The 27,843-nt window shown below is 49.3% G+C and overlaps 1 protein-coding gene across 8 annotated transcripts in view; it reads left to right on the forward strand.

Moving 5' to 3' along the window:
- CHD3 (chromodomain helicase DNA binding protein 3) overlaps nucleotides 1–27,843 on the forward strand; it is a 1,139,027-nt gene that overhangs the window by 298,568 nt on the left and 812,616 nt on the right. For all 8 annotated transcript variants that reach the window (XM_078670235.1, XM_078670239.1, XM_078670240.1 and 5 more), the window contains exon 9: nucleotides 11,831–12,061. In XM_078670235.1, coding sequence (XP_078526361.1) covers nucleotides 11,831–12,061 — 231 coding nt within the window. The remainder of the gene's footprint in view (nucleotides 1–11,830; nucleotides 12,062–27,843) is intronic.

The raw sequence follows: 27,843 nt of genomic DNA on the forward strand, positions 1-27,843 counted from the left end.
GGAAGTCGGTAACGTTGGGCCACGACCATGTGAAGCCAGTGGATACAGTGTCTTTTGCTGTGGGATGTCATGAAGCCGCCTAGGTCCGGTTGCACCAGCCCGTGTATAACCTGTTTAAGTTTGTTGGCTAATATGGAAGCGAAGATCTTGACCTCGTAGTTAAGGAGCGAGATTAGTTTATAGGCCGCGAATGTCATGGACGTGGGCTACATCTTAGGTATTACAATGGCAGTAGTGGAGGCCAGTTCCAGCAGGAAGGATCCAATGTGGCAAGCCTCTTTGTTTTTTTTTCTTTGAAACTTTTTATTAATTTTATAAATACAGACACAAACAACTTGCAAGGAACAAAGAAAAAGAAGACAGCAATATAAATAACGTTGCATTACATGGTGTGGGAGCGGGAAGGTCAACCATTGAGCGTATTTTCCATCAAGAGAGAGTCTCGCATGGGGGGGGCAGAAGGAACAAAATGTATCCAATACACAGTAAGAGGTGGAGGAACCCTCGGGTTACGGGGACGTAGGTGCAACATCTGGGTCAGGAAGAGGGGGGGTACATATATCGCCACGGTAAGTGTTCCACTGAGTCCATATCTTCCCCCATTTTCGGGGGGTACCCCGGGAAATATATACAGTTTTTTCCCTGAACATGCACCAGTCCATGTTTTGTTTCCATTTCCGAATCCCGGGTGGTCCCTGAGCACCCCACAGTTGCGCAATGTCTTTTATGGCGACCATATTGCCCAAGGTCACCCATCGAAGCTGCGATACGGAGTAGTCGTTCGGTTCCCATACATTCAGCAAGCATCTCCTAGCCTCCGGCATCGAGCGCACCCCCGTAACCTCATTCATCACCTCATGCACACTGGTCCAGAATCGCACTATCTCAGGGCACTCCCAAACGATATGTAAAAAGGTGCCCAGGAGACCGCATCCACGCCGACACAAACCATCCACAGAAAAGCCCATGTGTACCAAACGGGGACCAGTCACATACACTCTATGCAGGATTTTAAGTTGCACAAATCTAAGGCGCGCCTGGATGGCCACCTCTTTAGGGGAGGAGATCGCCGCCTGCCAGTCCTCATCGTCCAGCTCCAGCCCATCACCAATCCAGACCTCTCTAAGGCGAAACAGGAGATCAGACCTGGAGTTGATCAATTTTTTATAAATAAGCAAAATCGTGCTATCAGGAACATGTCCGTCTAGTACCCTGTCTTCAAGCGGGGACGACTCCGGAATCTCCGCACCCGAAGGGAAGACCGAGAGCACCGCGTGGCGGACCTGCGCATAGCGAAAAAATTTGCGATCGCTCAGAGCGTACTCGGTTTTCAATTCCTCAAACGTCTTCATTCTCCCCTTAGTCCAAACATCATCAATCCTGCTGATACCTATCAAGTCCCACCTATCAAACCCCTTCGACTGCCAGAGAGAGCCAAGTCTATTGGATGCATACAGTGGGGTGGCACGAGTCAATTTATCAGTCCACCCAAGCGCCATGGAAGCATGTCTCCACACCTGGACAGCCGTCCTAGTGGGGCCCGTTACGTTTCGAGGGGTGATCCTCGAGTAGAGGGCTCTATTATAGTCACCCCCCGGTAACAACCATTTGTCCATCTCGAAGGCCGGATTCGCCAAAGGGCCATACATGCAATGATTTATTGCCCCCAATTGAGACGCCCAATAGTAGCGACGGATATCAGGCAAAGCAATTCCACCGTCGTACCACGGGAGCGACAGTTTAGCGATGGCGATCCGGGGCCTACCCCCCCCACACCAGTTGTCTCTGTAAACTCTCAACCTCACGGAAATATTTAGCCGGGACAACGTCAAGTGTGTTTTGCAATGCGTAGAGGAAGCGGGGCAGTGACATCATCTTAAACAATGCCGCTCTACCTAGGGGAGAGAGAGGGAGTTTCCCCCAAGCGACGACATCTGCCCGAAGGCGCTGAAGAGGGGGCAGCAAGTTCCGGTCAAACCGCAGTTCAGGTTTCAGAGTGATAAAAATGCCTAGGTATTTAAATCCATCTCTCACAATCGCGATAGGACAACCACTTGGTAGAAGAGGGGCGTCTCCCGACAGGACGTATACACAGGACTTCGACCAATTGATGACAAGACCCGAGTTTTTGCGAAAGGACGTTAAGACATCGAACAGTACAATGAGGGATTTACGGGTAGATGTGAGATACAGCAGAATATCATCAGCATAGAGAGATATACGGTCCTCAAACTCCGAATTCCATCTAATGCCCTTCAGGGACGGCTCCCACCTCAACCAGGCCGCCAGCGGTTCCAAGGCGAGGGCAAACAACAAGGGGGACAGGGGACAGCCCTGCCGCGTACCCCTGCCCAGTGCAAAGGGTGCAGAGACCCGACCATTGACCACCACCTGAGCCATGGGACCGGCGTAAAGCAATTTGACCCACCGAACAAACTCCGGACCGAAACCAAACTTGGCAAGAACCGCCCACAAATACGGCCATTCAATCGTATCAAACGCCATCGTAGCGTCCAAGGACGCCAAGATGGCGGGCTCACGTAGCATCTCGGCTCGTGCCAAGACGCCATGCAACCTTCGGAGGTTAAGCGCCGTGTTGCGATGCGGTATAAAGCCGGATTGATCAGGGTGAACCAGGTCCCCAATGACAGTCGCCAAACGCGTCGCCAGCAGCCTGGCCAAGATTTTAGGCTCAGCATTAATCAACGAAATGGGTCTAAAAGAGGCACAGCGATCCCGAGGTTTACCATCTTTGTGGATGACGACTATAGTGGCCAGTCTCTGGTCTGGTGGGAGAGAACCCACCTCCAAAGACTCGAGAAACATAGAGCGCAGATGTGGAGCTAGCGTGTCCGGGCGTAGTTTATATAGCTCAATGGGGAGTCCATTAGGGCCCGAAGCCTTGCCGGATCGGACCGAACGGACAGCAGCGGCAATCTCGTCCACAGTAGGCGGCGCATCCAGAGCATCCCTATCAATGTCAGGCAATCGGGGAAGTGCAATATCCCGCAATTGCAGGTGGGAGTCCTGCTCAGATCGATCAGACACCTGGGAATACACCTCGCGGAAGTAATCAGCAAAACATGTGACAATATCAGCAGGGTCAGTACAACACTCTCCATTCTCCGCAACAATCACAGGGACGACACGACTTGCATTCTCCCTCTTATCCACCCAAGCAAGTAATTTCCCAGCCTTATCACCCACATCATACAGACGGCCCTGCTGTTCCCTTCCCATTTCCTTAGCAGCTTCCGTGACCAGAGCCCTGTATTCATGTTGTTTCAACTCCAATAGATGTAACCCCTCAGCGGTGACCTCAGATTCCAAGCACCCCTCCAGGGCTGTGACCTCCCCCTCAAGGCGAACCATCTCAGCACGGTTGGCCAACTTCACGCTACCAATCAACGAGAGGGCCTGGCCACGAATGACAGTCTTGTAAGCTTCCCAAAGTAAACTTGGGGAGGAAACAGAGCCCACATTTTCCGCAAAATAACAATCGTGTGTTTTAACCAGCTCAGCCCTGACCCTGGGGTCCTTCAAATACCAGGGGTTAATCGGAGCCACTCGGCCCGCCGAACCCTGCCGTGCATCAACCACCAGCCAAAGCGGAGAATGGTCCGAGACACCCCTTGCCAGATGTTTAACTTCCCGTATGAGGGATGCATGGGCCGAGGGCAGCAATATATGATCTAACCTCGAGAGACTACCATGAGCACCAGAATGATAGGTATATTGCAACCGCCCCGGGTGAAGCAAGCGCCAGCAATCAGTGAGCCCCAGCGTCTCTAGGAAGTCACTCAACCAAGTCTGGGCCTTCGGCAGTTCCCTGGGAGGGTGACGGTCACACATCCCCGAGACCACCGCATTAAAATCACCCCCAACCAAAAGCAGACCCTCGGGGAGACCCAGGATAAGTCCACTCAGATCCGCGAATGTGGTGGCTTGGAGGCCCGGGGGCACGTACACGGAAAGCAGAATAAGAACCTTCCCTTCCCAGCGCCCCACAATGGCGGCGTATCGTCCCTTATCATCCAGTATGACATCATCAATGGCCAAGGGGAGGGAGGTCTGAACCAGAATGCCCGCCCCTCTGGAGCCTGAAGTGAAACCTGAATGCGCTACAAGGCGATAACCACGCCTATTCAGAGCGTAGCACTTGTTGCCGAGCAAATGAGTCTCCTGCAGTAAGACAACATCAGGAGACAAACGTTTCAGCAATTGCAGCACCACCCTCCTCTTGATCCCATCCCCCAACCCGTTCACGTTCCAACACAATATCTGAAGTCCCCTACCCCCCATCTCCGAATTCAGCCCCTTCCCCGCCCCACACCCAAAGCAACTGCATAAAACAGGAGTTTGCCTTTCCTTCGCCTTGCAAATAACAATAAAATTCAAACCAACAATCCAGTCCCCCCAACAATGCCAAAACAACTATACCCCCCACCCCGCACCCCTGCTGAAGACCAAAAAGCCCCATAAACTTGCAGTGTGCCTGTTGCCCAACCACCCAACTAATCTACGAAAAGAAAACCCAGGAGGAGAAAGGACCCGCTCACCCCCCACCCACCCCTAAAAGGACTAATATTTGCAAACATTAATGACACAGCATAGCACAGTTCAAAGCTAACATGAAGGGTACGGGGTCAAAGTCGACATCTACTCCTGCTCCGTCGGGCCACCGTCCGCCCGATCCGATCTGCCAGAGTCCTCAAAAGGTTCTTGATCCGCAGGCAGCGAGTCAAGCCAGTCACTCACGACCCCAGGATGGTCAAAGAAAAAAGTACGATCCCTATGAACCACCCGCAAACGGGCCGGGAAGAGCATGGCATACTTCATAGACCTTTCCCGGAGTCTCTTCTTGACCCCTTGAAACCCCAGCCTCTTTTTCTGGACCTGTTGTGTAAAGTCCGGATTGAAGCTGACAGTAGAGTTCTCAAAGGCAATGGGACCAGACTGCCTCGAAGCCTGCAGGATAGCGTCTCTGTCCCGGAAATGAAAGATCCTCGCAATGATGGGTCGAGGGTTAGCACCCGATTTAGGTGTGCCGCCGGGGATCCTATGTGCACGCTCGACAGCGAAAAACTTGCTGAGACCCTTGGGCGCCAAGTGATTCAGCACCAGGTCTTCCACCAATAAGTCCGTCGAGGCAGCAGTCGATGATTCCGGGACCCCAATCAGGCGGATGTTGTTGCGCCTGGCACGGCTTTCATAGTCCTCTAGGCGCCCAGAGAAATAGTCATTAGCTTTCCGCAGATTCCCGACTTCAGCCTGTAAGTCAGAGACGTCAGTGACCAGGCTAGTGGTCTTGAGATCCAGGGACTTGACCTTTTCGTTTGTTTTCGCCAAATCCGCCCTGATCAGATTGACATCAATCGACACAGTATCCAGTTTGAGAGTCAAGGCCTCATATTGTTGCCCCAGCGAAGCCTTCATACCGGTAATGGCGCCCATGAGATCCCGCAACGAGGGCTCTTCCTCAATCGATGAGTCCTCCGGCATTGCCGTCGAGGGTTTAGATGCTGCGCCCGGCGATCCCTTGGGGAGGGTGTACCGGTCCATAATGTTCGTTTGCAAAGCACTCCCTCGAACGCCCGGTTTAGTCTTGCACCTCACACTCTCTGGCTTGGTGGCCATCTTAGATCCTGGACCCGTACGGGTCGCCTGTTGGCGGGTGAAAATGGTGACTGCGGTGGCAAATGCAGGACCAAAAGGGCGAAGGTGGTGCCAGTCTCAGAACTGAAAGCCACGACAGATCGGCATCAGAAGCGGATAGACCAAAAGTATAGGCACGTCCGGCCGTCTACGTAGCTAACAAAGTCAGGCTGATCTCCGGACGGGAATCGAAACCAAAAGCGGTCGCCAGCCCATGCCAGTCAGGCAGTCCGTTGTTGTTCACTCACTGGACGGCAGGCCAGACAAGATAGCTCGGGGCGTCACCCTGGAGCAGGCCAGAAACTGCGACGATCTGTAGCTCTGGACCCCGAAGTCCAAAAAAGTTTTTGGGAACAGATAAATGATCAGTAGAACTGTGCCAATAAACACCCGTCGTCCGAACCAGGATAAAGTACAGGATAGTCGAGGGAGGTGGCGAGGGTCCGGGAGCCCTGTGCTCACGCGACCATCTTGGGTGCGCGCGAAGCTCCTCCTCGCAAGCCTCTTTGTTGAGCGATAAAAGATGGGGAAGAAGGGCTCACGGAATGCCGCATAGTATTCCATAGGATAGCCATGTTGTACCCGGTGCCATGCTGGGCAGTGCCTCTCCAATTTCCTCCGCCATGAGAGGTCTTCTAGCACCGCTGCTGGCAGTCTGGAAAGGGAGACCAAATAAAGGAAGGATCCGGACAGAGGTGCGTTTCTATCTACCGGGCGTGCGTATAATGTACGGTAAGAATGGGTGAAAGCCTGGGCTATCTCAATGTGGGTCTGTTGAGGGCAGCCGTCTAGGATTTCGGGGACAATCCTGTTGGCGTGCTGTCAGGAGACCAACTAGTAGAGCAGTTTCCCATTTTTGGCACCCCATCCATAGATCTGGGCCCTCCAGAGGTGTTTAGCTGTCTCAAGAGAGTGTATTCGGATGTCTTCTTGGACTAGTCTTAAATGCCAAGTGATCCGTGCCTTAACGCAGGACTCCAGTTGCTGCTCAAGAAGCAATGCCTGGGCTTCTAGCCGGGTGATAAGAGCGAAGCGATCCTGGGCTTTGACATAACTCCTGGCGGCACCTCGTAGAGTCGCTTTACTTGCGACCCACAGGGTGCCTGCGTGTGTAACCGAGCCTTCATGGTTGTGGAAATAGCCCTGGAGTTCGGACCCATGGAAGTGGACAAATTCCTTGCCCTGTGCGAGTCAAGCATTTAAACACCACTTAGTATGCTGCCCCAGAGGCGGGTTCTCGAGTGGAGAAGCAAAGGGGAATGATCGGAAATTCCGCTGGGTAAATTCTGGACCTGGGTCAATAACCAAGAGTCAAGGGTGGGGAGAAAAGCGAGGCTTATCCGGTAACGAGTCACAGAGACCCAGAATCCTGGTCCATTCAGCGAGACGGCGGTGCTAGGCCGCGAGATGTCGACAGAACCCCAGTACTATCCAAATCGGGGTCCGGCACCATTTTAAAGTTGCCCCCTATGATAGTAAGCCCCTGTGGAAGGCCCGAAAGAAGGCACAAGAGGCCCTTACGTCCCGATTGCAGGGAGGCAGGGGGTATATGTGCATACCAGGGAGACCACCCGCCCTTCCAATGTACCCTCCAGACCGACGGGTCCGGTGTATGGCCTCTTTACGAGCGGTTGGGACGCCGGTGATGCCTTGGCTGTGTCTGCGACCCCTAGGTCCAAGGTGACCTCTGGTTGTTGAGGAGGCAGAAGTGGGTCGATGAAGCTGGCGCTCCTCCGTCAGCTACTGCCAGGCAGAGTCCGGAGTGTCAAAGAAATTAGACTTATTGAGGTTGATGACGCGAAGTCGTTCAGGGAATAGCAGGCGCAACCTTTGTTTAACTACGTTGTTGGACCTTGTGGGTGTACTATGGGTAGAGAAGGACTTGGGCTTCTCCGCACCGAAGATCTGGATGCTGCCAGGCCTCTTTGAGAACGGCATCTCTGTCTCTGTAGTTCAGAATGCGGGCTATAATGGGCAGAGGTGAGGCACTCTTTCAATTGCAAACCACACGGATAGGCAGTCTGCTGGCATCCATCACTTAATTCAGTGCTCCACGTAAACCACCATCTGCTGCGGGTCTGCCCTCTCCTCTCGCTCTGGGAAACCATTCAGGCGAATGTTGTTGCGCTGGGAACTGTTCTATGTATCTTCCATGTGCCTGTGGAGGCCCGCCGTTCCATTGAGCAGAGTGGTGACCTGGTTTTTAAGGAAATATCATCTTCAGTTGAGGAGATCTGGGACTCTGCCTCTGTGATTCTTGCCATGGCGTTGCGGAGATCTTTACGCAATAGCACAATATCCATTCTCATCTCACCGATCTTGGTCTCTATAGCTGCTTGCAAAGCCTGGATGGCTTGCAGAATCACTGTAAGGTCAGTGGTGGAGGAAGCAGACCCGACCCCATCCGGAGGGTCCATGCTGTCGCCAGATGTGCCAGTCATGTATTGATCTATTTTCGTCTGGGCGTGCCCAGTCGAGCTGCTCTGTCCTTCCTCATTCTGGCAAAACCACAGCATCAGAGCAGTAGGGGGATGACTGGCCTTGGCAGGTGGCAGCTGAGGTGGGCCGCAAGGAACTGGTAGAGTGCCTAGTTAGGACGGAGGAGAAGCCGCCTGGGGGGACCCCTTGGTTAGATGTGCTCAGCAATCGCTACTGGGCGCAGGCTGAGGTGCCACTTCTGGCAGGGGCAGCAGCGGCGGGACAACAACAGCCCCCCAGAGTCCCAGAGCTCTGCCCCTGTTGGACCAGGTGAAGGAGGGCCAGTGAGGGTCCCCGGCGAGCCCCTCCGGCCCAGCACAGCATGCAACACGGGCCGGGCTGCAAGGCCATGTCCCACTGGATGCAGGTGTCTTCAGGACGTGAAGACGTGGCCTCGGTTCCTCGCAGGAAATAGGTTGAGTGGTCTGCCAGGATGCACCCCTACCCAGGACATACAGACAAGGTGGAGCCCCCTGTCCGGAGATGCAGCAGCAGTGATGCCAGCAGGGAGGTGGGGGTTGGATCAGGAGGCAAAGCTTAAGGTGCAGGAGACAGCATTGCGCCGGTCACCTGGTCCAAACTAGTGTTGCACAGCAGAGTCTGGGATGATACGTTAGGCCACCGGTGCGAAGCCTCTAGTAGAGAAGGCCCTCCCACTTGCAGAGTGCGCAGGCAGGTGACTGCAGTAGGCACCTTACCACTCCAGACAGGCTCGCTCCTGGATTGGGCTCGGTGTGGAATCTCAGCAGGGGACCAAGCCCCCTCTAATCACCGGAGCCCTCTAAGACTCCTCCAGTTGTGGCTCCCCCCCTGAATCTTCTGAATCTGGGCTGGAGTGGCGCAAATCCATGAGAATCCTCAGGCCGCTGCGGCCCGCCAACTGCGGCCGTGCGTTCTGCCAGCTCCAAAGTCCATTCAGGCCCACAGCCAGACCAGCGGGCTGGTACCGGGGTGCACGGCCGTGGGCGGGTGGTTCCCCCGCAAGTCCAACGAGCAGACAGCTGCAAGGTGAGGCCCTTACTGTGGGAGAATTGCTGTTGCGGTGCTCAACGTCGCTGCACAGTTTCTTTTGTCCCCAGATCTGGCGAGTGTCTGCCCCATATGCCCCTCCTGGTATGCCGATCACCACAGTGGGATCCCCAGTGGGGAGCAAAGGGTGATGTGAGGCATGGTGAGCTTGTGGACTGCCGTAGTGCCCTCCACGTGACGGTGGGGCCCGTCCAAGGCCCAACAGTGCCACTTGTCCCACCAAGGGCCCAGAAAAAGCAGGAGGGGCAACGGTGCAGGAATACGGGCCCCACAGTGCGACAGGAGGTGTCAGATGATGGCTCAACTCGGGTATGTGACGGATTAAGGGGTTAGCAGCCGAGCGGGACTAAAGTGCGACCGCCATGTTGGCCTAATTGGCCAGGGTGCCAGATTCTGGATATTTACAATTGCCTTCCGAAAGTTGGGACATTCTAAAGGAGGCAAGAGGTCCAACCAAAAGAGCTTGCTATGCAGCCAAGTGGAAGTGTTTTGTACATTACTGTACAGTTCTGTTACGCCTTCAGATATCACAATTAGCTTACACTTCCATACAAAAGCACCTTGCACCACTTGCGGCTTACCTGCATCTTTGTAAACATCAGCCACTTTTTGTATACCATTGATCAAAGCTTTTATGGAATGGTTGAAAAGGATAATTCCACCACTGGTACATTCGTGCAATTTAAACATTGTTCTTACAAGACTAATGCCTAAACCTCTTGAACCACTCCATTCTTCTTCTTTGCAGTTCCTTTCTTGAAAGGTAGCTTTCCTGTGGCTATATTTTCCCTAAGAAGAGATATCAGAATTCATGCTCCAACTATAGAAGAGCCTTTCAGGTTTTCCAGGATAGGGTAAGACTTTGTACTAATCTTAAATTTCTATTAAATGTTATCTCTCCTTTCCATTTGAATCAAACACTTGACTTACCGGTGTTCTTCCCTAAGCCTGACATTGGCAGAAAGGGCTCTTCTCACACTCAATGTTAAAAGAGCACTCATGTATTACATTTATAGGACAAAACTTTTTTAAAAAACACAACATCTTTTTGTGGCTGCTGAAATCCAAGAAAAATTAAATCCATCTCTAAAGCAGAAATTTCAAAATGGATTGTGAAATCAATTTAAATTGGTTATGTAAAGGTCAAACGAACATTACCTACCATTCCACGAGCACCCTCTACAAGGATGAAAGGTACTTCAATGGCTTTCTTGAGAAACATCCTGTTAGCTGACATTTGTAAGGCAGACAATTGGTCAAATCCACACACATTCACAAAGCATTAGTGTGTAGATGTTCAAGCCAGGCAGCAGTCCCTTGTAGGACAAACAGTCGTACGGATACTCTTTCAAACATCTGCACCATTTGATGCCTAAAGCAACTACAAAAGGGAAACTGCTTTACAGTCCATGCATAGCATGTGTATCTGCAGCCAACACATGCTATGAATGCAGAATGTTACTTACCCTGTAAGCATCCATTTGTAGCATGTTGTGCTGCAGATTCACATCCCCCTTCCCACCTCCCCATCAGAGATGGTGTATATTTATACATATATAAAACATGTATGTTTTCCATCATTTTACAAACATGTTCAGTAGCAAGGAACTGTCAGGAAATGCACAAGTGGCAGATGAACAACAAGTTGATACCGATTTACTTTTGAAGGCGAGGTACTTGATGAGTGCACTTGTTTTTGACAAGCTCAACAAGAAATGTCAAACTACACCTTCAGGTTTCTGCAACCACAATCTCTAGGGAATGATCTATGGATACATTGGTCAGGGATCTTTGTATATACTTTTTTTCCACATAATAATCCTTTGTTGGGCACGGAAGATGAACTTGTCTCATCTTCCATGAGCCCAACATCTGTGATATGTCCATTCAACCGAATCTAAAAACTTCTACTTAGAAGGCCAACTTTTCCAAAAACAAGGACAACTCTTATATCCAGAGTGCAAAGTACTAAATCTAATGATCTGGCTTATGACATTCGTAAAAGAAAAACAGTAGGGCATGTTGAACAAACTGTCCTGGCAACAGTTTTCAGCACAACCTCCTCTTCTTCCTGCAAGCGTCTGCTTTAGAGAGGGAGTTACACTGCTTTACAGTCAATGCACAGTATGTGATCTGTAATATGTGCTGAAAATTGAAACGTTTACATGCCTGTGACACTGGGTTTGTATCTGGTAATGTTGTAGTGCACATACATCCTCCCTCATCCTTGGATGTAGTAAGGCTATAAAATGTTCACTATTCCACAGTTTTTCTGTATTAATTTCCAATACAAGTGCAGAACTTGATGGAGAAACAAATACAATTCTAAGATGGAATCAGTGTCCAGGTTATTATGAGAATTTGGGGTATAATCACAAGTCACTTGCTGTAAGCTCAAAACTGCAAGCATTTTTCAACAAAAAACTCCTTGCAATATCCAAATCCAACTCTCAGTGACTTGAGAGTGCACAACATGGGATCCACAATGCTACAGGCTGTAAATTGAATGTTGCAGATTAGTAACGTTTTCCTTATTTTACATGTATGTCACTAGCGTTTTAAGGTATGTAACAAGAAATGCATACTTAGTTGCTCTTTACTGCATGTACGAGTTAGAATCTTTCCAGCGTTTACAATCTATTTCTTGTGCTGTCCTTGCGAACCTCAGGAAAAGGAAGGCATTCAGTGGGAAGCCAAGGATGAGGATGATGAGTATGAGGAAGAACTGGAGGAGTGTGAGAAGGAGGAGGAGGATGATCACATGGAGTACTGCCGCGTCTGCAAGGATGGAGGAGAGCTGCTGTGCTGTGACTCCTGCATCTCTTCCTACCACATTCATTGCCTGAACCCACCCCTTCCTGAGATCCCCAATGGCGAGTGGCTCTGTCCACGTTGCACGGTGAGCAGAAGAAACCCTATGTCAGCATGAACCATCTATCACCTTCTGTCTTCTTACACTATTCCTTCTAAACATCCTAATTATGCCATTTCTTGGTTGTTCAATTCTTTGTACCTAACCTCTCTGCATTACTCCGCATTCCTGAATGCTTTACCTCGTTCATAAAGATGCCTTGATGTGTGCAGTCACTACTGTTCTCAGAGTTGTGTTGAAAAATAATCTTCATTGTTATATTTGAGCTCTAAATGTCTCCCCCTATGGGCCTGATTTAGATCTTGGAGGACGGGTTACAATGTCACAGCGGTGACCGATATCCTGTCTCCTGAAATATAAATCCCATTGAATCCTATGGGATTTATATGTTTCAGTGAATAAGATATCCTTCACAATTGTGATGGAGTAACCCATCTGCCAAGATCTAAATCAGGCCCTATGTTTTGAATCTGTGTAGAATCTTGTGTCACCTTTTTTAATGTATCCCCTTCATAACTCTGGAATTAAATTAAGCACACTACCATTTGTAGCCTTTTTACTTCACTCTTTGGGCCTGCACTGCAGGCAGTAGATTTGATATGCTTAGGACCAGGAACAGTATTCTCCCGAGTGACCTTCTAATTTAAGATTTTGTAACTAACGTTGTGTGAAGGAAATCCTTTAACTGAGCCCTGCTTTTCTCCACATTGTTCCACTGCAGCTGAAGATTGAAACTCCGATTTTCCACCTGGATCTGTTACAGATAGGATAATTTTACTTCCACTTCTTTCCTGTTAAGGATTTTTCCGTACCCGTGGTTTTAGGGCCAATCAGGTGAATGAATTGTCATTACCTGAAAATGTTATGACAAACATTACCAAATCTTTTGGGCTTCCTTCATATGTATCCTGGATTGTGTCTTCTATATTTGTTCAGATAATGCACTGATAGTCTATAGTCTGTATCACAGTGCTATCTTGGGCTTTACGCAATACAAATATAGCTAGATCTATCTCATTTTCAGCCTGTTGGTTAGAGAACATTGCTCTCTGGCTCTTCACTTTCTTGTGCAACTAGTAGCCCTAAGTGAGTGCACAAAATTCTGATCAGTGTGCCCTTCACAATAAACTGGAGATGGAGGGAGTTCTGAAAAGGTACTCTATTTAATATGTTCTTCCTTTAGCACCCCATACAAATAACTGCTGAGCTATTAGGATTAGACACAATCTGTCTTCACAGTGTCCTAGTCACTATTATCAGTGATCCTCGTGGCACTGCTATTTCGTCTGAATTTTGGTTTTCGGAGCAAAGAAGCAGCAGAATGGCAATAAGTCCAACACATATCTTTTTGGTTGCTGGAAGTGTAATTTTCTAAAGCTATAGACTTTTTTTGTCTTGACTTACTGGGGGTGACAATTTATGAGAGGGTTGGGTCCTGCTCAGCCATCCACAGGTTGGTATGTGTCGAGCTGCGAGTATTAGGGCATCACAACTTCAGGTGTTTCATGTACGCCTGTCATGGATATTAACTAATGAGGGTTGGAGGTTGTGACAGCCACTGCAGTGAATGCAAAAGCAGCCCAAGTTATAATTTTTCTCAGCTCGCCTCCAGCATTGGATCTTTCATATATTTACATGCTTGAATCATTCCATGTTATCAGGCTGGGAATTCCTGGTAACTTTAAATAGCACTAAACCGTGTTAAAATGTCCATAGGCCTCAACAGCAGGGTGTATTTAGTAGCACATCCATCTCATTTGAAACAATCCAAAATTCGGGCAATGAGATGGAAGTGCAAAGCTCTCCTACTCCCCACTAGAGACCACCATGGCTCAGATTTGTACTGCAGGTTGTGTGTGAGGGAGTCCCTGAAAAGCGCTCTGCTCTAACCTTTCACTGAACTTATCCTGATACCTTTCTGTTCTGCCCTAGAGCTTAGCCAGCCTCATCTTCAGCTTTCAGTGTAACATAAGTTGTATTTGGGTGATTTGCTGAAACAACCATTTTTATGGACCGTGGAGACCTTTCCTATGAAACCTACTTTCATCATCACTCACAGAAAAAAAACTATTTGTTCAAGCCCTGCTCTGTCTGTGTTTAAAAAAAAGATAAATACTGATGACCCACATGTTCAGTGCATTTATTGCCTTTATGCAGTGTATTAGGCTTCACTTTGCTATACCTTTTCTTGAAAGACCCTCAAGGATAAAGAGAGGTGGTTGGCCTCTTAAATATTAGCACACATATACTGGGAGTCAAGAGGGAAAGACAGAGCTAGGACGCCCTCCACTCAAAAAGTCACCAGCAAACTATAAGTCCTAGTTCCCAAGGCAATGTAATTATACTTATAAGTCTGTGAACATCACTGGTACTACATTAATAACCCCAGCACACCTCTAACTATAGAGGTTGTAAAGATGTTCCAGTCTATTGCCATAATAAAATGCAGCCAAACTCTGATTTACACATTTAGTACAACACAGGACTCACATTCACCAAAAAGGACAACGAAAAAATGTGTGAATAGCTAAGTGGCACCTCACGGGCGCACCACCAATGGGACCCCTGGTTGGTACTCACCAGGATGGCCCTGTTCTCATCATCGGTGCCACCTAGCTTAAACGTAAAAGTGTCCGAAACCCAAAAAGGACAGTGAATGGTGCAATGAACACAAACTTATATGTGACAAAGACTAACAACGTTCAACATATAACAACAACGTTACTGTGCAAACAGGACAAACAAACTTTTACCCGCGTTCCTATTTTTGCAGACAGTAAACACATAAACATAAAACAGCAAGATGTGAATACTACCTATCGATTCACACCCTCCTTACAGCCGACATGTTTCATTGCCTTGGTTTCTATCAGGCAATTTCCTCAGGGCAAAATTTTTTAACCGTCACTGCCAAAAACACTGTGTTTTGAGTGCCTTTAGCTGGTTTTTCCTCTCATACCATCCAAGAGGAAGAACATTCAACATAGGATCAAAGCCCCCATTGGTAAGCGGGATCCTTTCTCCCTTCCGTTCTACATCCGTGGAGAATAGTCGTTCGGCGTCTTCTCGGCACTGGAACCTAGTCTAAAAGGTTAGACCCACTCACAAAGTTGCACCATTCACTGTCCTTTTTGGGTTTCGGACACTTTTACGTTTAAGCTAGGTGGCACCGATGATGAGAACAGGGCCATCCTGGTGAGTACCAACCAGGGGTCCCATTGGTGGTGCGCCTCTGAGGTGCCACTTAGCTATTCACACATTTTTTCGTTGTCCTTTTTGGTGAATGTGAGTCCTGTGTTGTACTAAATGTGTAAAACAGAGTTTGGCTGCATTTTATTATGGCAATAGACTGGAACATCTTTACAACCTCTATAGTTAGAGGTGTGCTGGGGTTATTAATGTAGTACCAGTGATGTTCACAGACTTATAAGTATAATTACATTGCCTTGGGAACTAGGACTTATAGTTTGTTGGTGACTCTTAAATATTAGAACAGAAGAAATACCCTCCGAAGACGATGCCCTCTCACCTGGGGATGATTTAGTAAAAGTGTTCCATCAAGCACTCCGACAAAGGTGGCGTAAAAGTGGAAACATGGAGATTCCAAATCTGGACTTGCATCCTAGAGAAAAATACTGGCTTTTGTTCGGAAAAATGCTCCAGACAGTAACACCACCAACCTGCTCAAAAACTTGCAAAAAAATCCAGCTCGCTTGATGTCTTGACTGAAATTCCGTTCCCGTCAGTGACTCTCAAGTCAATAACTAAAAAAAAAAAAACTGCTGTTGATGACATTCCTATTGGGACAGGCATCATAAACGTCTGTGAAAACATAATCGTCAATGACAACATCAAGCATTTCTTTACTACCGCTGTCAATGGTGACCATTGTTTCATCTCGAGTGGCGACCTTGTCTATGATACTGTCGGCAGCAGTCTTTTCCACACCACTCACTTTTTAACCTTTAAAGGTGAAAGCAAGCCTTCCTTTCCAATTTCTGGATTCTGAACTGGAAAAGGATTTTAACATCCAGGACAACTCTGACACTGGCTAGAGCCATACTCCATTAGATGTATTTTTCATCCTAATGTTTGCGATAAATGCCTTGGGCAAAGAGGATCCTTACCCAGGAGTACGACTATCAGCCACAGACTTTCGTAACCCTCGGAACATAACAAAGGGACTTCTTCAGCGCTAGGTTAAGCTCTTCAAAACCAATTAATTTTCATAATTTCAAATACCTCAAAAGGCATTTAATAAATTCAGCAGTCCCCTTTCTAGAGTTTGGACTGCATATGTCATCACATCAAAATGAGCAGATAAACACCTTTCAATAATAATCACATTTATACGAGTCCTGCGTAGAAAGCCGAAGCCGCTTGTTACTTAATCAATATAGCGTTTCTCAAAAATGTGATGCCGACATATGCTGTCTGTAGGAAAGTAGGATCTGCTTTCATGTGTACCCCCACTTTTTGCTGGTGTCATTCTGTTTTTGACTAGTCTGACTGTGATCCTGCTAATTGTGACCCCATTCACTGTACTCGTTCCCTGAATCTGACTATGGTAAGTTTTTTTTTGTTTTTGCGGGCCATAAGCACTGCATCCGCATACATGAGCACAGGAAGTGATCGCTTCCCTACCGCCGGGAGGTCCTGGCACTCATCTCTCAGAACCCGGTCTAAGTTATTAATATACAAGGTAAAAAGAAAGGGTGCCAGGACACAGCCCTGCCTTACTTCTCTCCCGACAGTAAGTACTTTGGTACCTTCCTAATTTGCTACTGGTGTACCCTTCTATGTCCCTAGTATATGGTACTAAGGTACCCAGGGCATAGGTACACCAGAGGTCTACCTTGGGCTGAAGCATGTATATGCACCCATGAGAGACCACTCAAACGGGGACTAAAGGCCTACCATTGCAGCCTGTGTGGGCTGGTGCTAGCACCACTCACAAAAGATATAGGTTTCCTTATATCTGAGGTCACTGTATTTAAAACCTATAAGTCACCACTAAGGCAGGTCTTTCAATCCTGAAGGAAGGGTGCTAGGTTATATGTGTGAGGGTGCCCTGCATGAGCAGGACACTCCCTACAAACCCAGGAGTCGATTCTTTAGGCTTTGTAAGTGCGGTTAGCCATTTTATACATATATAGTGGACATCAAGTCAATTACGAGATGTCTAACTATATATTGGCTGTACCGAAACCGGTCATGTTTAGTATCAAACATGTTGGAGTCCTACGCAAACACTGATTCCACCGTTGGGTGTAGGATCCCATGCACTGGGGGGCTCCCCTATGGAACCCCCCTGTATTCCTGTACTAGCCGATCAGGGTCTCACAGCAAGCTAGTGCTGCTGCTGACCACAAACACAATTCTGCCCTCCTGCTGCTGCTAAGCTGTGCTGGGGAAGGCAGAACAAAAAGTTTCCTGTCACAGGGAGGTGCAACCACCTCCCAGACAGGACTTAGTGAAGTGTGCTGGGGTGGGGGGCTTGCCAGCACCACCAGACTGCTTTGAAGGGGCATATTTGGAGCCCTTCTTGCATACTCCAGTTGGAACCAGTTCAGGGAGCCGGTGGTTCCCGCTCTGGTGCGAAACTGGACAAAAGACATGGGAGTATCCTCCTCTCTGCCCAGCCCCTCCTCTGGGAGGGATCCCTGAATCATCCCAACCATTTCCATAGGGTACTCCAGGGCTTACCTGTGGGTGGCTCTTCAGATTAGTCTACAACAAGATTCAGATTGGAAACCAGTTCAACTTCTACCCTCTGGGCACTTTGGACTTCGTTTGACTTTGTTTTCAGAACCAAGACTGCATCAAGGAAGAATCCTGATGCTCCTGGTCTTGTCTTCCTGCCAGTCTTCTGTGTCATCTGTGCCTGTGATTCATCCAGATTCTTCTCCAGGCCTGTGGGCCTCAAGGACACCCAAAGTAATCTCCCTTGGAGTGACTCCTTCACTCCCCTGCATCTGCAGGCACCACAACAAAGCTGACCACTCTGCTGCTCCTGACGTCCTATGGACTTTGAAAGGCTCAGCAACACAGGTGGTAGTTCTGTAACTCCCTCGGGGCCTGCACTGTCTTCTCAGCAAGTTTGAAGCCAGTATCCCTTGTTGGAACTGCTGGAACAGCACCCCTGTGCACCACGTTGGCTTGCCGTTGCCACAGCTTAATGACGCTGTCCTCCAGAGATCTTCTGGCTACAAGAATCTACAGCCTCCAACATCTCTTCCTGCCAAGATCTCTGTCCTCACAGTATCCTCTGCACCTTGAGCCTGCATCTTTGATGAGATGCTCGAGGTCCTCTTAGGACTCCTGTTCCTTCGGCGTGTGGGTCCTCTTGAGGATCTTCTTTGACTTCAGTGGGCTCCCCTGCTTGCTCGGGCCTGCTCTGACACTCCTGCTTTTGGTGAGTCCCCTGGGCCTAGCTGGTCCTGACACTGCACCTTCTTCATTTACCACGTCTGTTGCTGCTGCCAAGGCTTGTTGGTGCTCCCACCGGACACCGACCTCCTGGTTCTCGACTTCAGATGTGAGACAGCTCGTGAATGGCACCTGAACATCCACAGCGTCGCCTGGTCCTCACAGCGACAAGGTCACCGTCAACTCTCCTGCATCTTTTGTCATTGGTGGCCATTGGTCTTCCGTGACTCCTGGTCACTCCCGAGGGGCATAGACTCTGTCCCCTCTGCTTGCAGGTACTTCTCTTCAAGAATCCATCCTTGGATTCCACTGGACTCTTTCACCTTCTTCGCCAGCGGAATCTTCACTGAAGTACTCCATTGTGTTTTACAGCGGTTTCAGATGTCACTTCGCACCTATGAACCAGGCTTCTCTGGTGTAGGTATCCTGGTTCCTGGGGTATCAATGGGTGGAGTGGCTCTCCAACCTTCCATCTTCCACAGGGTTTTTTCAGGGTACACTGGGAAGGGTCCTTCTTCTTCAAAACTGCAACCGGGACGTCCCCATTGACTTGCATTGAGTACGCAGCTGTGTTTCCACTCTGCACATGTCCTCCGTAGGGCTCCTGGGTACTTACCTCGGGTGGTTACTTAGTTCCCCAGCTCTTCTGAGTCTTCTGGTTCAAGTCTTGACTTTGGTCCCTGGTCGCATTCCACTTCTTTAGAATATGATTTGGTGTCCCCCTGGAGACCTCTGTGTATTTGTGCATACTTACCTGTTTCCTTTTGAAATATTGTGTGTATTGTGTTCATATCTCTAGTTATGAGATATACCAATGTGCTAGTGAGTGTGTATAATAAATATAACTATTTTTATAACTACAATATGTGTTTTTTTTTTGTTTAATCTACACTATATGATTAGTTCTGGTAAAGCAAGCAGCTTAACACTCCTTCCGGACTAGGGCTGAAGGCTGCTCTCCACAGCTACAACTTAGAGAGCTTTCTATGGTTGTCTAAGACAACTAAAATCACCATAAGGGTGGTCTGGATTAGTGAAGGGTGCTTCATTTAAATAAGTATGCACCATATACTAAGCCAGCCTCCTACACTGTCTGAAATCTAGACAGGTGACTGCTGGATTTATGAAAGGCCTTGAGTTATTTGAAATGATGACAATTAATTGGTTTTGAAGAACTTAACCTAGCCCTGAAGAAATCTGTACTTTTCATCATGTTGTGATATGAAAAAAAGAATTGTTTTTAGAATCACATATAGTCTTCTGGATTTGTGGATTTTGAACTTGATCTGCTGGATATCAATGAGAACGGATTCTGCTCTTGTGCAGTTACTTTACTATGTACCCTTCCCATCCCTTTTTTGTGATTTATGTTATTGATTTGGGGGTTTTAGAACAGTTAGCCCTGGGAATAGTGCACCCATCCTTTTGGAACTACTTCGAATGTGGTGACATATACCATAAACATTCAAAGCAATCGCTTTAACAAGTACAAATGACAATGAATTTCAGGCGATTGGGACACTCTTGTATATGTGACTCATCCTATGAAAAGTCACCCTAGTAAGGAACAGTATTTTCTAAGGTCAACGCCTATTGAATCCAGTAAAACCAGCCTTTTTTCCTAAAAAGCATGCATCTCTCACAGGTTGGGGTACTCATCTTCAAGGATTACAAACAAATGGGCTGTGGTTGACAGAAGAGTGCATTATGCATCTATATAGCCTAGAGTTAAGAGCATTAAGGCTAGTATTGAAAGCCTTCTTCCTGCTGGTGCAGGATGTACAGAATTCGAACAGACAAAACCACAACCATGTTTTATATCCTAAAACAAGGGGGGAACAAGTCTCTTACGCTTTCGAAGGAAGCCCAAAAATTGTAGTGATAGGCAATTCACTACAGTATGGACTTTTCTGCAGAACATGTTCCAGCACTGAACAACAAAATAGCGGATTGTTTAAGCTGACCTACTTGAATATTCATGAATGGCAGTTGGATGACAATCAGCTACTTTACAAATTGCACTCTAAATTGGACATGTTTTTGACAGGCCAAAAAACTGAAAATGCACCAGTTTTTCCAGCAGATGGCTGTGTCTAAGGTCAAGCAGAAAGGATTTTGCAAAGGACTATATAGGAACATTAATTTGTCTTTCCCCTATAACTGATATCAAGGGTCTTTTGCAAACTCAGGATAAAACAATTCATAGCCATATTAATAGCTCCAGCTTGGCCTCATTAACATTGGTTCATAGAGCTATGGAACATGTTGGTACAAATACCTATCCATTTCAGGTCCAATCCATGCCTGTTGTTGAGAAATATTCAAAAACTTCTACATCACGACCTTCAATCCTTAAAATGAACAGCATTGCTCATGAGGACATAGAAGTCAAACTTTTGCTGATCCCGCAGGATTGTAGATAGGTTCTTGATGCTGCAAGGCCATCTTCTGCAGTAAAAGCGTACAATGCAAATGGAAGCATTTTGTCTTATGGACCAAGCGCAAAAGGTTAGACCCACTCAATCAATCAATCAATCAATCAAGGCATTTATAGAGCGCACTACTCACCCAGAGGGTCTCAAGGCGCTTAGAGGGGCGGGGTGGGGTGCCGCTACTGCTCGAATAGCCAGGTCTTGAGCTTCTTCCTGAAGGAGAGGTGATCTCGGGTCAGGCGGAGGTCGGTAGGGAGGGTGTTCCAGGTCTTGGCGGCCAGGTAGGAGAAGGACCTTCCTCCTGTTGTCGCTCTTCGGATGCGGGGGACGGCGGCGAGGGCGTGGTTGGTCGATCGGAGGTGGCGTTTGGGAGCGTAGAAGTTGAGGCGGTTGTTGAGGTAGCTCGGGCCTTGGTGGTGTAGGGCTTTGTGTGCGTGGGTGAGGAGACGGAAGGTGATTCTCTTGTTGACGGGGAGCCAGTGCAGGTCTCTCAGGTGCCCGGAGATGTGGCTGCGTCGGGGGATGTCGAGGATGAGTCTGGCTGAGGCGTTCTGGATCCGCTGGAGTCTCTTCTGGAGCTTGGCGGTGGTTCCGGCGTAGAGGGCGTTGCCGTAGTCTAGTCGGCTGGTGACGAGGGCCTGGGTGACCATCTTCCTGGTCTCGGTGGGGATCCACCGGAAGATCTTCCGTAGCATGCGCAGGATGTTGAAGCAGGACGCGGAGACGGCGTTGACTTGTCTGGTCATGGAGAGGGAGGAGTCCAGGATGAAGCCCAGGTTGCGTGCGTGGTCTGTCGGTTTGGGTGCGGTGCCCAGGGCGGGGGGCCACCAGGAGTCGTCCCAGGCGGAGGGCGAGGAGCCCAGGATGAGGACTTCCGTCTTGTCTGAGTTCAGTTTCAGGCGGCTGGTCGTCATCCACTCGGCTACGTCTTTCATCCCTTCGTGGAGGTTGGTTCTGGCGGCGGCGGGGTCGTTGGTCAGGGAGAGGATCAGCTGGGTGTCGTCGGCATAGGAGATGATGTTGAGGTTGTGCTGGCATGCGATGGCCGCCAGGGGGCTCATGTAGACGTTGAAGAGGGTGGGGCTGAGCGAGGAGCCCTGAGGAACACCGCAGATGACTTCCGTGGCTGCAGATCTGAACGGTGGTAGGCGGACTCTCTGTGTCCTTCCAGCGAGGAAGGAGATGATCCACTCCAGTGCCTTCTCCTGGATTCCGATGTTGCTGAGGCGCTGCACTAGGGTGCGGTGGCAAACAGTGTCGAACGCCGCGGAGAGGTCTAGGAGGATGAGGGCCGCTGTTTCACCGTTGTCCAGCAGGGCTCGGATGTCATCGGTGGCAGCGATGAGGGCGGTCTCGGTGCTGTGGTTGGCTCGGAAGCCAGACTGTGAGGGGTCGAGGGATCCATTTGTCTCGAGGAAGGCAGCCAGCTGCTTGTTGACGGTATTCTCGATGACTTCGGCTGGGAACGGGAGGAGCGAGATGGGGCGGTAATTCTTGAGTTCGGTGGGGTCCGCTGTTGGTTTCTTTAGTAGAGCGCTGAGTTCGGCGTGCTTCCAGCTCTCAGGGAAGGTGGCTGTGTCGAAGGAGGTGTTGATGATGTCCCGCAGGTGGGGTGCGATGACAGCGTCGGCCTTGTTGAAGACGTGGTGGGGGCAGGGGTCGGTCGGAGATCCGGAGTGGATAGAGTTCATCGTGCAGATGGTGTCTTCTGTGTTGATCTGGGTCCAGGCGCTGAGGGTGGTGGTGGGGGGCATTGGTGCGGTCGTGGGGAGCGTTGTTTGTGGGCTGAAGCTGTTGTGTATGTCAGCGATCTTGTTGTGGAAGTAGGAGGCGAGGGAGTTGCAGAGGTCTTGCGAAGGGGTGATGTCGTTGTTTCCGGCGTTGGGGTTGGAGAGCTCTTTCACGATGTTGAAGAGTTCCTTGCAGTTGTGTGCGTTGTTGTCCAGCCGGTCCTTGAATGCTGTTTTCTTGGTGGCGTGGATCAGTTGATGGTGCTTCCTGGTGGCGAGCTTGAGGGTGGTCATGTTGTCTGGTGTTGGCTCCCTTCTCCAGGCTTTCTCGAGGGCTCGGCAGTTCTTCTTGGAGCTCTTGAGTTCGTCGGTGAACCATGGGGCCTTCTTGCTGCCGGGTCTGCTAGGCGGGGTCCTCAGTGGGGCGAGGTCGTCTGCGCAGTTGCTGATCCACTTCGTGAGGTTGTCGGCGGCCTGGCTGGGGTTCGCTGAGCTGGCGGGAGGGTGCTGGCTCAGGGAAGCGGCGAGCTGGTCTGCCGTGATCTTGTTCCAGTTTCTTCGAGCAACCTGTTGCTGGTGGTGGTGGATCGTGGTCCTTCTGAAGCTGAAGTGGACGCAGCTGTGGTCCGTCCAGTGGAGTCCGGTGGCGTGGCTGAAGATGATGTCCTTGCTGGATGAGAAGACAGCGTCGAGTGTGTGTCCGGCGAGGTGGGTGGGGGTGGTCACCAGCTGCTTAAGTCCGAGGTTGGCGAGGTTGTCAAGCAGGGTGGTGGTGTTGCGGTCGTTGTTGTTCTCCAGGTGGAAGTTGATGTACCCCAGGAGGATGTAGTCAGCGGAGGGGAGGGCATGCGGGCAGATGAAGTCGGCGATGTCTTCGCTGAATTGTGTGCGTGGTCCCGGGGGTCGGTAGATGAGGGTGCCTCTGAGGGTGGTTTTTGGGTCCGTGTGGATCTGGAAGTGCAGGTGTTCGGCGGTTTTCAGGGTGTCGTCGGTGTTGGTCGTGATGCGGATGGTGTCCCTGTAGATGATGGCGATGCCTCCTCCAGTCTGGTTGCCGCGGTCTTTTCGGGTGATCTTGTAGCCCTCTGGGATGGCGATGGCGATGTCGGGCGCTGAGGAGTCGTTCATCCAGGTTTCCGTGAGGAAGGCGACGTCAGGAGCCGTGGTGTCGAGGAGGTTCCAGAGTTCGATGGTGTGTCTGTGGACGGAGCGGGTGTTGAGAAGGATGCACTTGAGGTGGTTGCTGCAGGTGTTCGGCTTGGCGGGTGCTGGAGCGGGGCAGGTCCGGTTGCAGGAGAACTTGCAGGCGTGGCAGCTGAAGGGTCCGTGGGTTCGTCTCGGGGTGGCTCGGTAGCATCCCGGGATTCGGCCGGTGTTGAGTGCGTTGAGGGTGGCGGCGTCGTACGTCCGGCGGGTGGGCTGGTGTCTGCGGGAGCCAGGGGTCCTGGCTCCCGCAAAGTTGCCTTATCAATTTTTAGCGTATTCTTTAAGCCTAGCTAAAATGGACTATATGTTACTTCAAATTCCATTTGTCATCATCCCTGTTGCTGCATTTTTAAGTTGATGGCCTCACTGCAACGTATTTGGATTTGAGCTGCCATAGCGATCTATGTTTCCCACAGGTGTCTCACCAACTAACCAGGCATGAGAATTCCTGGCCCAGATTAAGCAGGGCTAGACCCCTGTTGGCAAGTGGACACCACCAGCGCCCTTCACCTGCTTTGCTTTTTCCTCTACCCTTTTCTGCCACAGTAGAGCCACACTGAGGTGCCCCCAGGGGCCCAGTTCAGCTGTAGGATTTGCCAGCTCTTTTGAGCCCTCCGACACTCACCACTATCAGCACTCTCAGGCACCATCAACACCTATAAAGCAAAAGGCTATACTGCCAGCCCCGATCTCGCAGTATTAGACCTTTCATCCTTAGGGTGGTCTTCCCCCAAACCTTTTGCCTGCTTACCTCCTCTTTTGCTCATTCTTTTTCTTGGCTCTAGGAGTCTGAGCACTACCACTGCTGACCATTGCCAAAGTACATATGCTTCTCCTCTAAACATGGTAACACTGGTGAATACACAACTGGCTTATTTAGTTTACTTGTACGTCCATTGTAAAGAGGTAAACCATGTACCCAGGGCCTGCAAATTAAATGCTATTAGTGGGCCTGCTGAACTGATTGTGCCAGCCTTACAAACAGCCTTTCAAACCTGTCCCAGGCCTGCCATTGCAGGACCTGTGTGTGCAGTTTACTGCCACTTCGACTTGGCATTTAAAACCCTTGGCCAAGTCTTAAACTCCCCTTAAATTACACCTCTACGGTAGGCCCTAGGTAGCTCATACGGCAGGGTGCTGTGTAAGTAAAATGTAGGACATGAATTCTTAAGTTGTGTATATCCTGGTAGTGACAAACAGCTACAACCGTTTTCACTACCGTGAGGCCTACTCCTCTCATAGGCTAACATTGTGAATTCCTTTATACACTTTTGAGCTGTAATTCCTGATCAGAAAGGAGTAGTTGTATCATGCTGTATATGTTTGAAGTTAACATTACTATTTTAGAAATACCAGTTTTAGAAAGTGTTCAGTTCTCTGCTCTTACTGCTCTGTTTGCCTGCAGCTTGCCCCTAGTACATGTCTGGTGGGGTGTAGCACAGGGTTACTTTTTGCATGGGTGCCCCCCACTTTTTGCCTGATATCTGATGCGCATTGACTAAATTGCCAATCAGGTTCCTAGTGCCTGTGTTCTTTCCCAAGACCGTACATTTGTTCCACAATTGGCACAACTGTGGCCCACATATAAGTCCCTTGTAGAGGGTACCACTGGTACCAAGGGCCTTTGACCAGAGAGGGTTTCTAAGGGCTGCAGCATTTATTGTGCCACCCTCAGAGATCCCCTCACCTAACGCATACACAATGCCATTGCAAACTGTGTGTTTTGTTGCGGATAAAACTTAAAAGTAGACATGGGACACATGTCTGTGCGCCATGGCCACCAACACTGCCTGTGTCATAGGTAAATCACCCCTCTAGCAGGCCACACAGCCCTAAGGCAGGCTGCACTATACCACAGGTGAGGGCATAGTTGCATGAACAATATGACCTTACAGTGTCTAAGTTCATTCATAGAAATTGTAAATACAGTGAAGCCATATTGAGTACATCGGCTGGGAGTTTGTCATTGCGAACTCTACAGCTCCATGATGGCTTTACTGAATGCTAAGAAGTCTCAGCACAATAAACTCACACTGATTCCAGTGTTGGATTTATTGTAAAATGCACTTGGAGGGCATCTTAGAGATGCCCCCTGAAAAACAACCAACTATCTAGTGTGTAGCTGACTGGTCTACACCGGCCTGCAACACACAGACATGTTTCTGACTCCCTGAGGTGGGAGCCTTCCTACTCTCGTGGGTCAGGAACAAAGCCTGCTTGGGTGGAGGTGCTTCTCACCTACTCCCAAGCAGGAACAGCAGTCAGGGCAGCGAGCTTCAAAGGCTTCCTGCCCTTTGATGAGCTAGCCAGTGTCTCTCCAGCTAGTGGAGATGCCCGCCCCCCTGACCAAGCCCCACTTTTGGCAGCAAGGTCGGTGGGAAAATTAGTAATCTGGAGAGTTCTGTCCCCTCTCATCCAGGACCACCCCTAAGGTGTCCAGAGCTGAACTGACCCCCTCTTTAGAAAATCCTCCAGGTTGGATGGAAGGATTTTAGCCAATCATGTAAGGGGATGCCCTCTCCCCAAAGGGAGGGGCCATACAAAGGGTGTAGTCCCCCAAAAAGGTAAGTGGCCCATTGGCTACTATCTGTCAGCACCTGCAACACTCCTAAATTCAGTATTTAAGGGCACCCCTGAACCTTTATCCGCAGATTCCGGCAACCTATGAAGAAGGACGAAGAAGATGCTGTGGAGCAAAGCCTGAAGACAACTACTGACCTGGCCCCATCCCTACCGGCATGTCTCCAGCTTAAAGAGCCTGCGAAGAAGACAATGCCAGTTCTGTGACCAGCGACTTCCAGAAACTCGAGGAAGACTGTCAATCTTCAACAAAGACCAGATCTCCAGAGGACAGTGGCCCTGTCCAGAAGAAACCAACTACAAGGACTCCGGATCCAGCTGGATCTCTGTCTCCTTTCCATTCTACACCTAATGTCCATGGCCTGAGTCTGAGTGTCTCACCTGTTCAGTGAAGTCTCTTCAGAAATCCTGACCTCAACTCTATCGGTGGCTGATCTCTCCTGGAATCCACGAAGACACCTGCTAACTCTTCACGAAGGATGCCCCTGACCACGACCGGCTCCGTTAAACAAAATCAGATACCGAAAGGCACCTCTGCATTCTCAGCCCCCAACTTTGGGGAGCCCAGCTGAGGGTGCCCAAGCCTTCTCCGACATCTCAACTTACCTATCCAGCCGGTGGTCACCTTCGTCTAGCCTCCTGGTCTGAGCCTGCAGCCCCTTTGTGCGACTGAGATCCCCATTCACTTGAATTGGGCCCCTGGTGCTGATTTGCACCTGGCAACCGGCCGCCCCTGTGACGCTGGTGGTGTATGTTTGGTGCTGCCTTGTGACCGCCCCTGTGCTTGCCTTATCCCCAGTGCCTGTGTCCTGAAACCTTCGGTACTTACCTGCAACCAGCACCTCATGTGGGGGCCTCCATTCTCCATTGGCTAACATTGGGCCCAGTGAAGTTTGCCCCCAGCCGCTCCAGTGCCACTGGTGGTGCAGTCCCTACCTTGACCTGAACCTTGCCCTGTGTTGGTCCAAACCCCCAAAGACTGGGATTGTAAGTTGCATACTTACCTGATAATATGCATAACTGTTTTCCTCCCATAGGGTTGCATTGCATTTCAGCCTATTTCACTAAATGTCTGTTTCTTACATTTGCTAAGGTTGCTACTAAACTTGCTGTTTGATTGACATTAACAAAGTATTTCTAATACTCCTGTAAAGTATTTTCTATGCCTTTACAACACAATACCTACTGTATTTGTAAAGTATTACTATTTTTTAAAACTGTTACTTAACTACAACTGAGTTCCTCTTCGTAATAAAAAAAAATAACAAAGTAATATGTTTTAATACAAAACAATTTGACTTGGATTCAGTCTTTGAGTGTGTGTAATCATTTATTGCCTGAGTGTATACAACAAATGCTTAACACAGCATCCTGATAATCCTAACTGCTCAACCACACTACCACAAAAGAGAGTAAGGTATTATCTACTTTA

Source organism: Lissotriton helveticus, chromosome 12 (assembly GCF_964261635.1).
Source record: "Lissotriton helveticus chromosome 12, aLisHel1.1, whole genome shotgun sequence".
Lineage (NCBI taxonomy): Eukaryota > Metazoa > Chordata > Amphibia > Caudata > Salamandridae > Lissotriton > Lissotriton helveticus.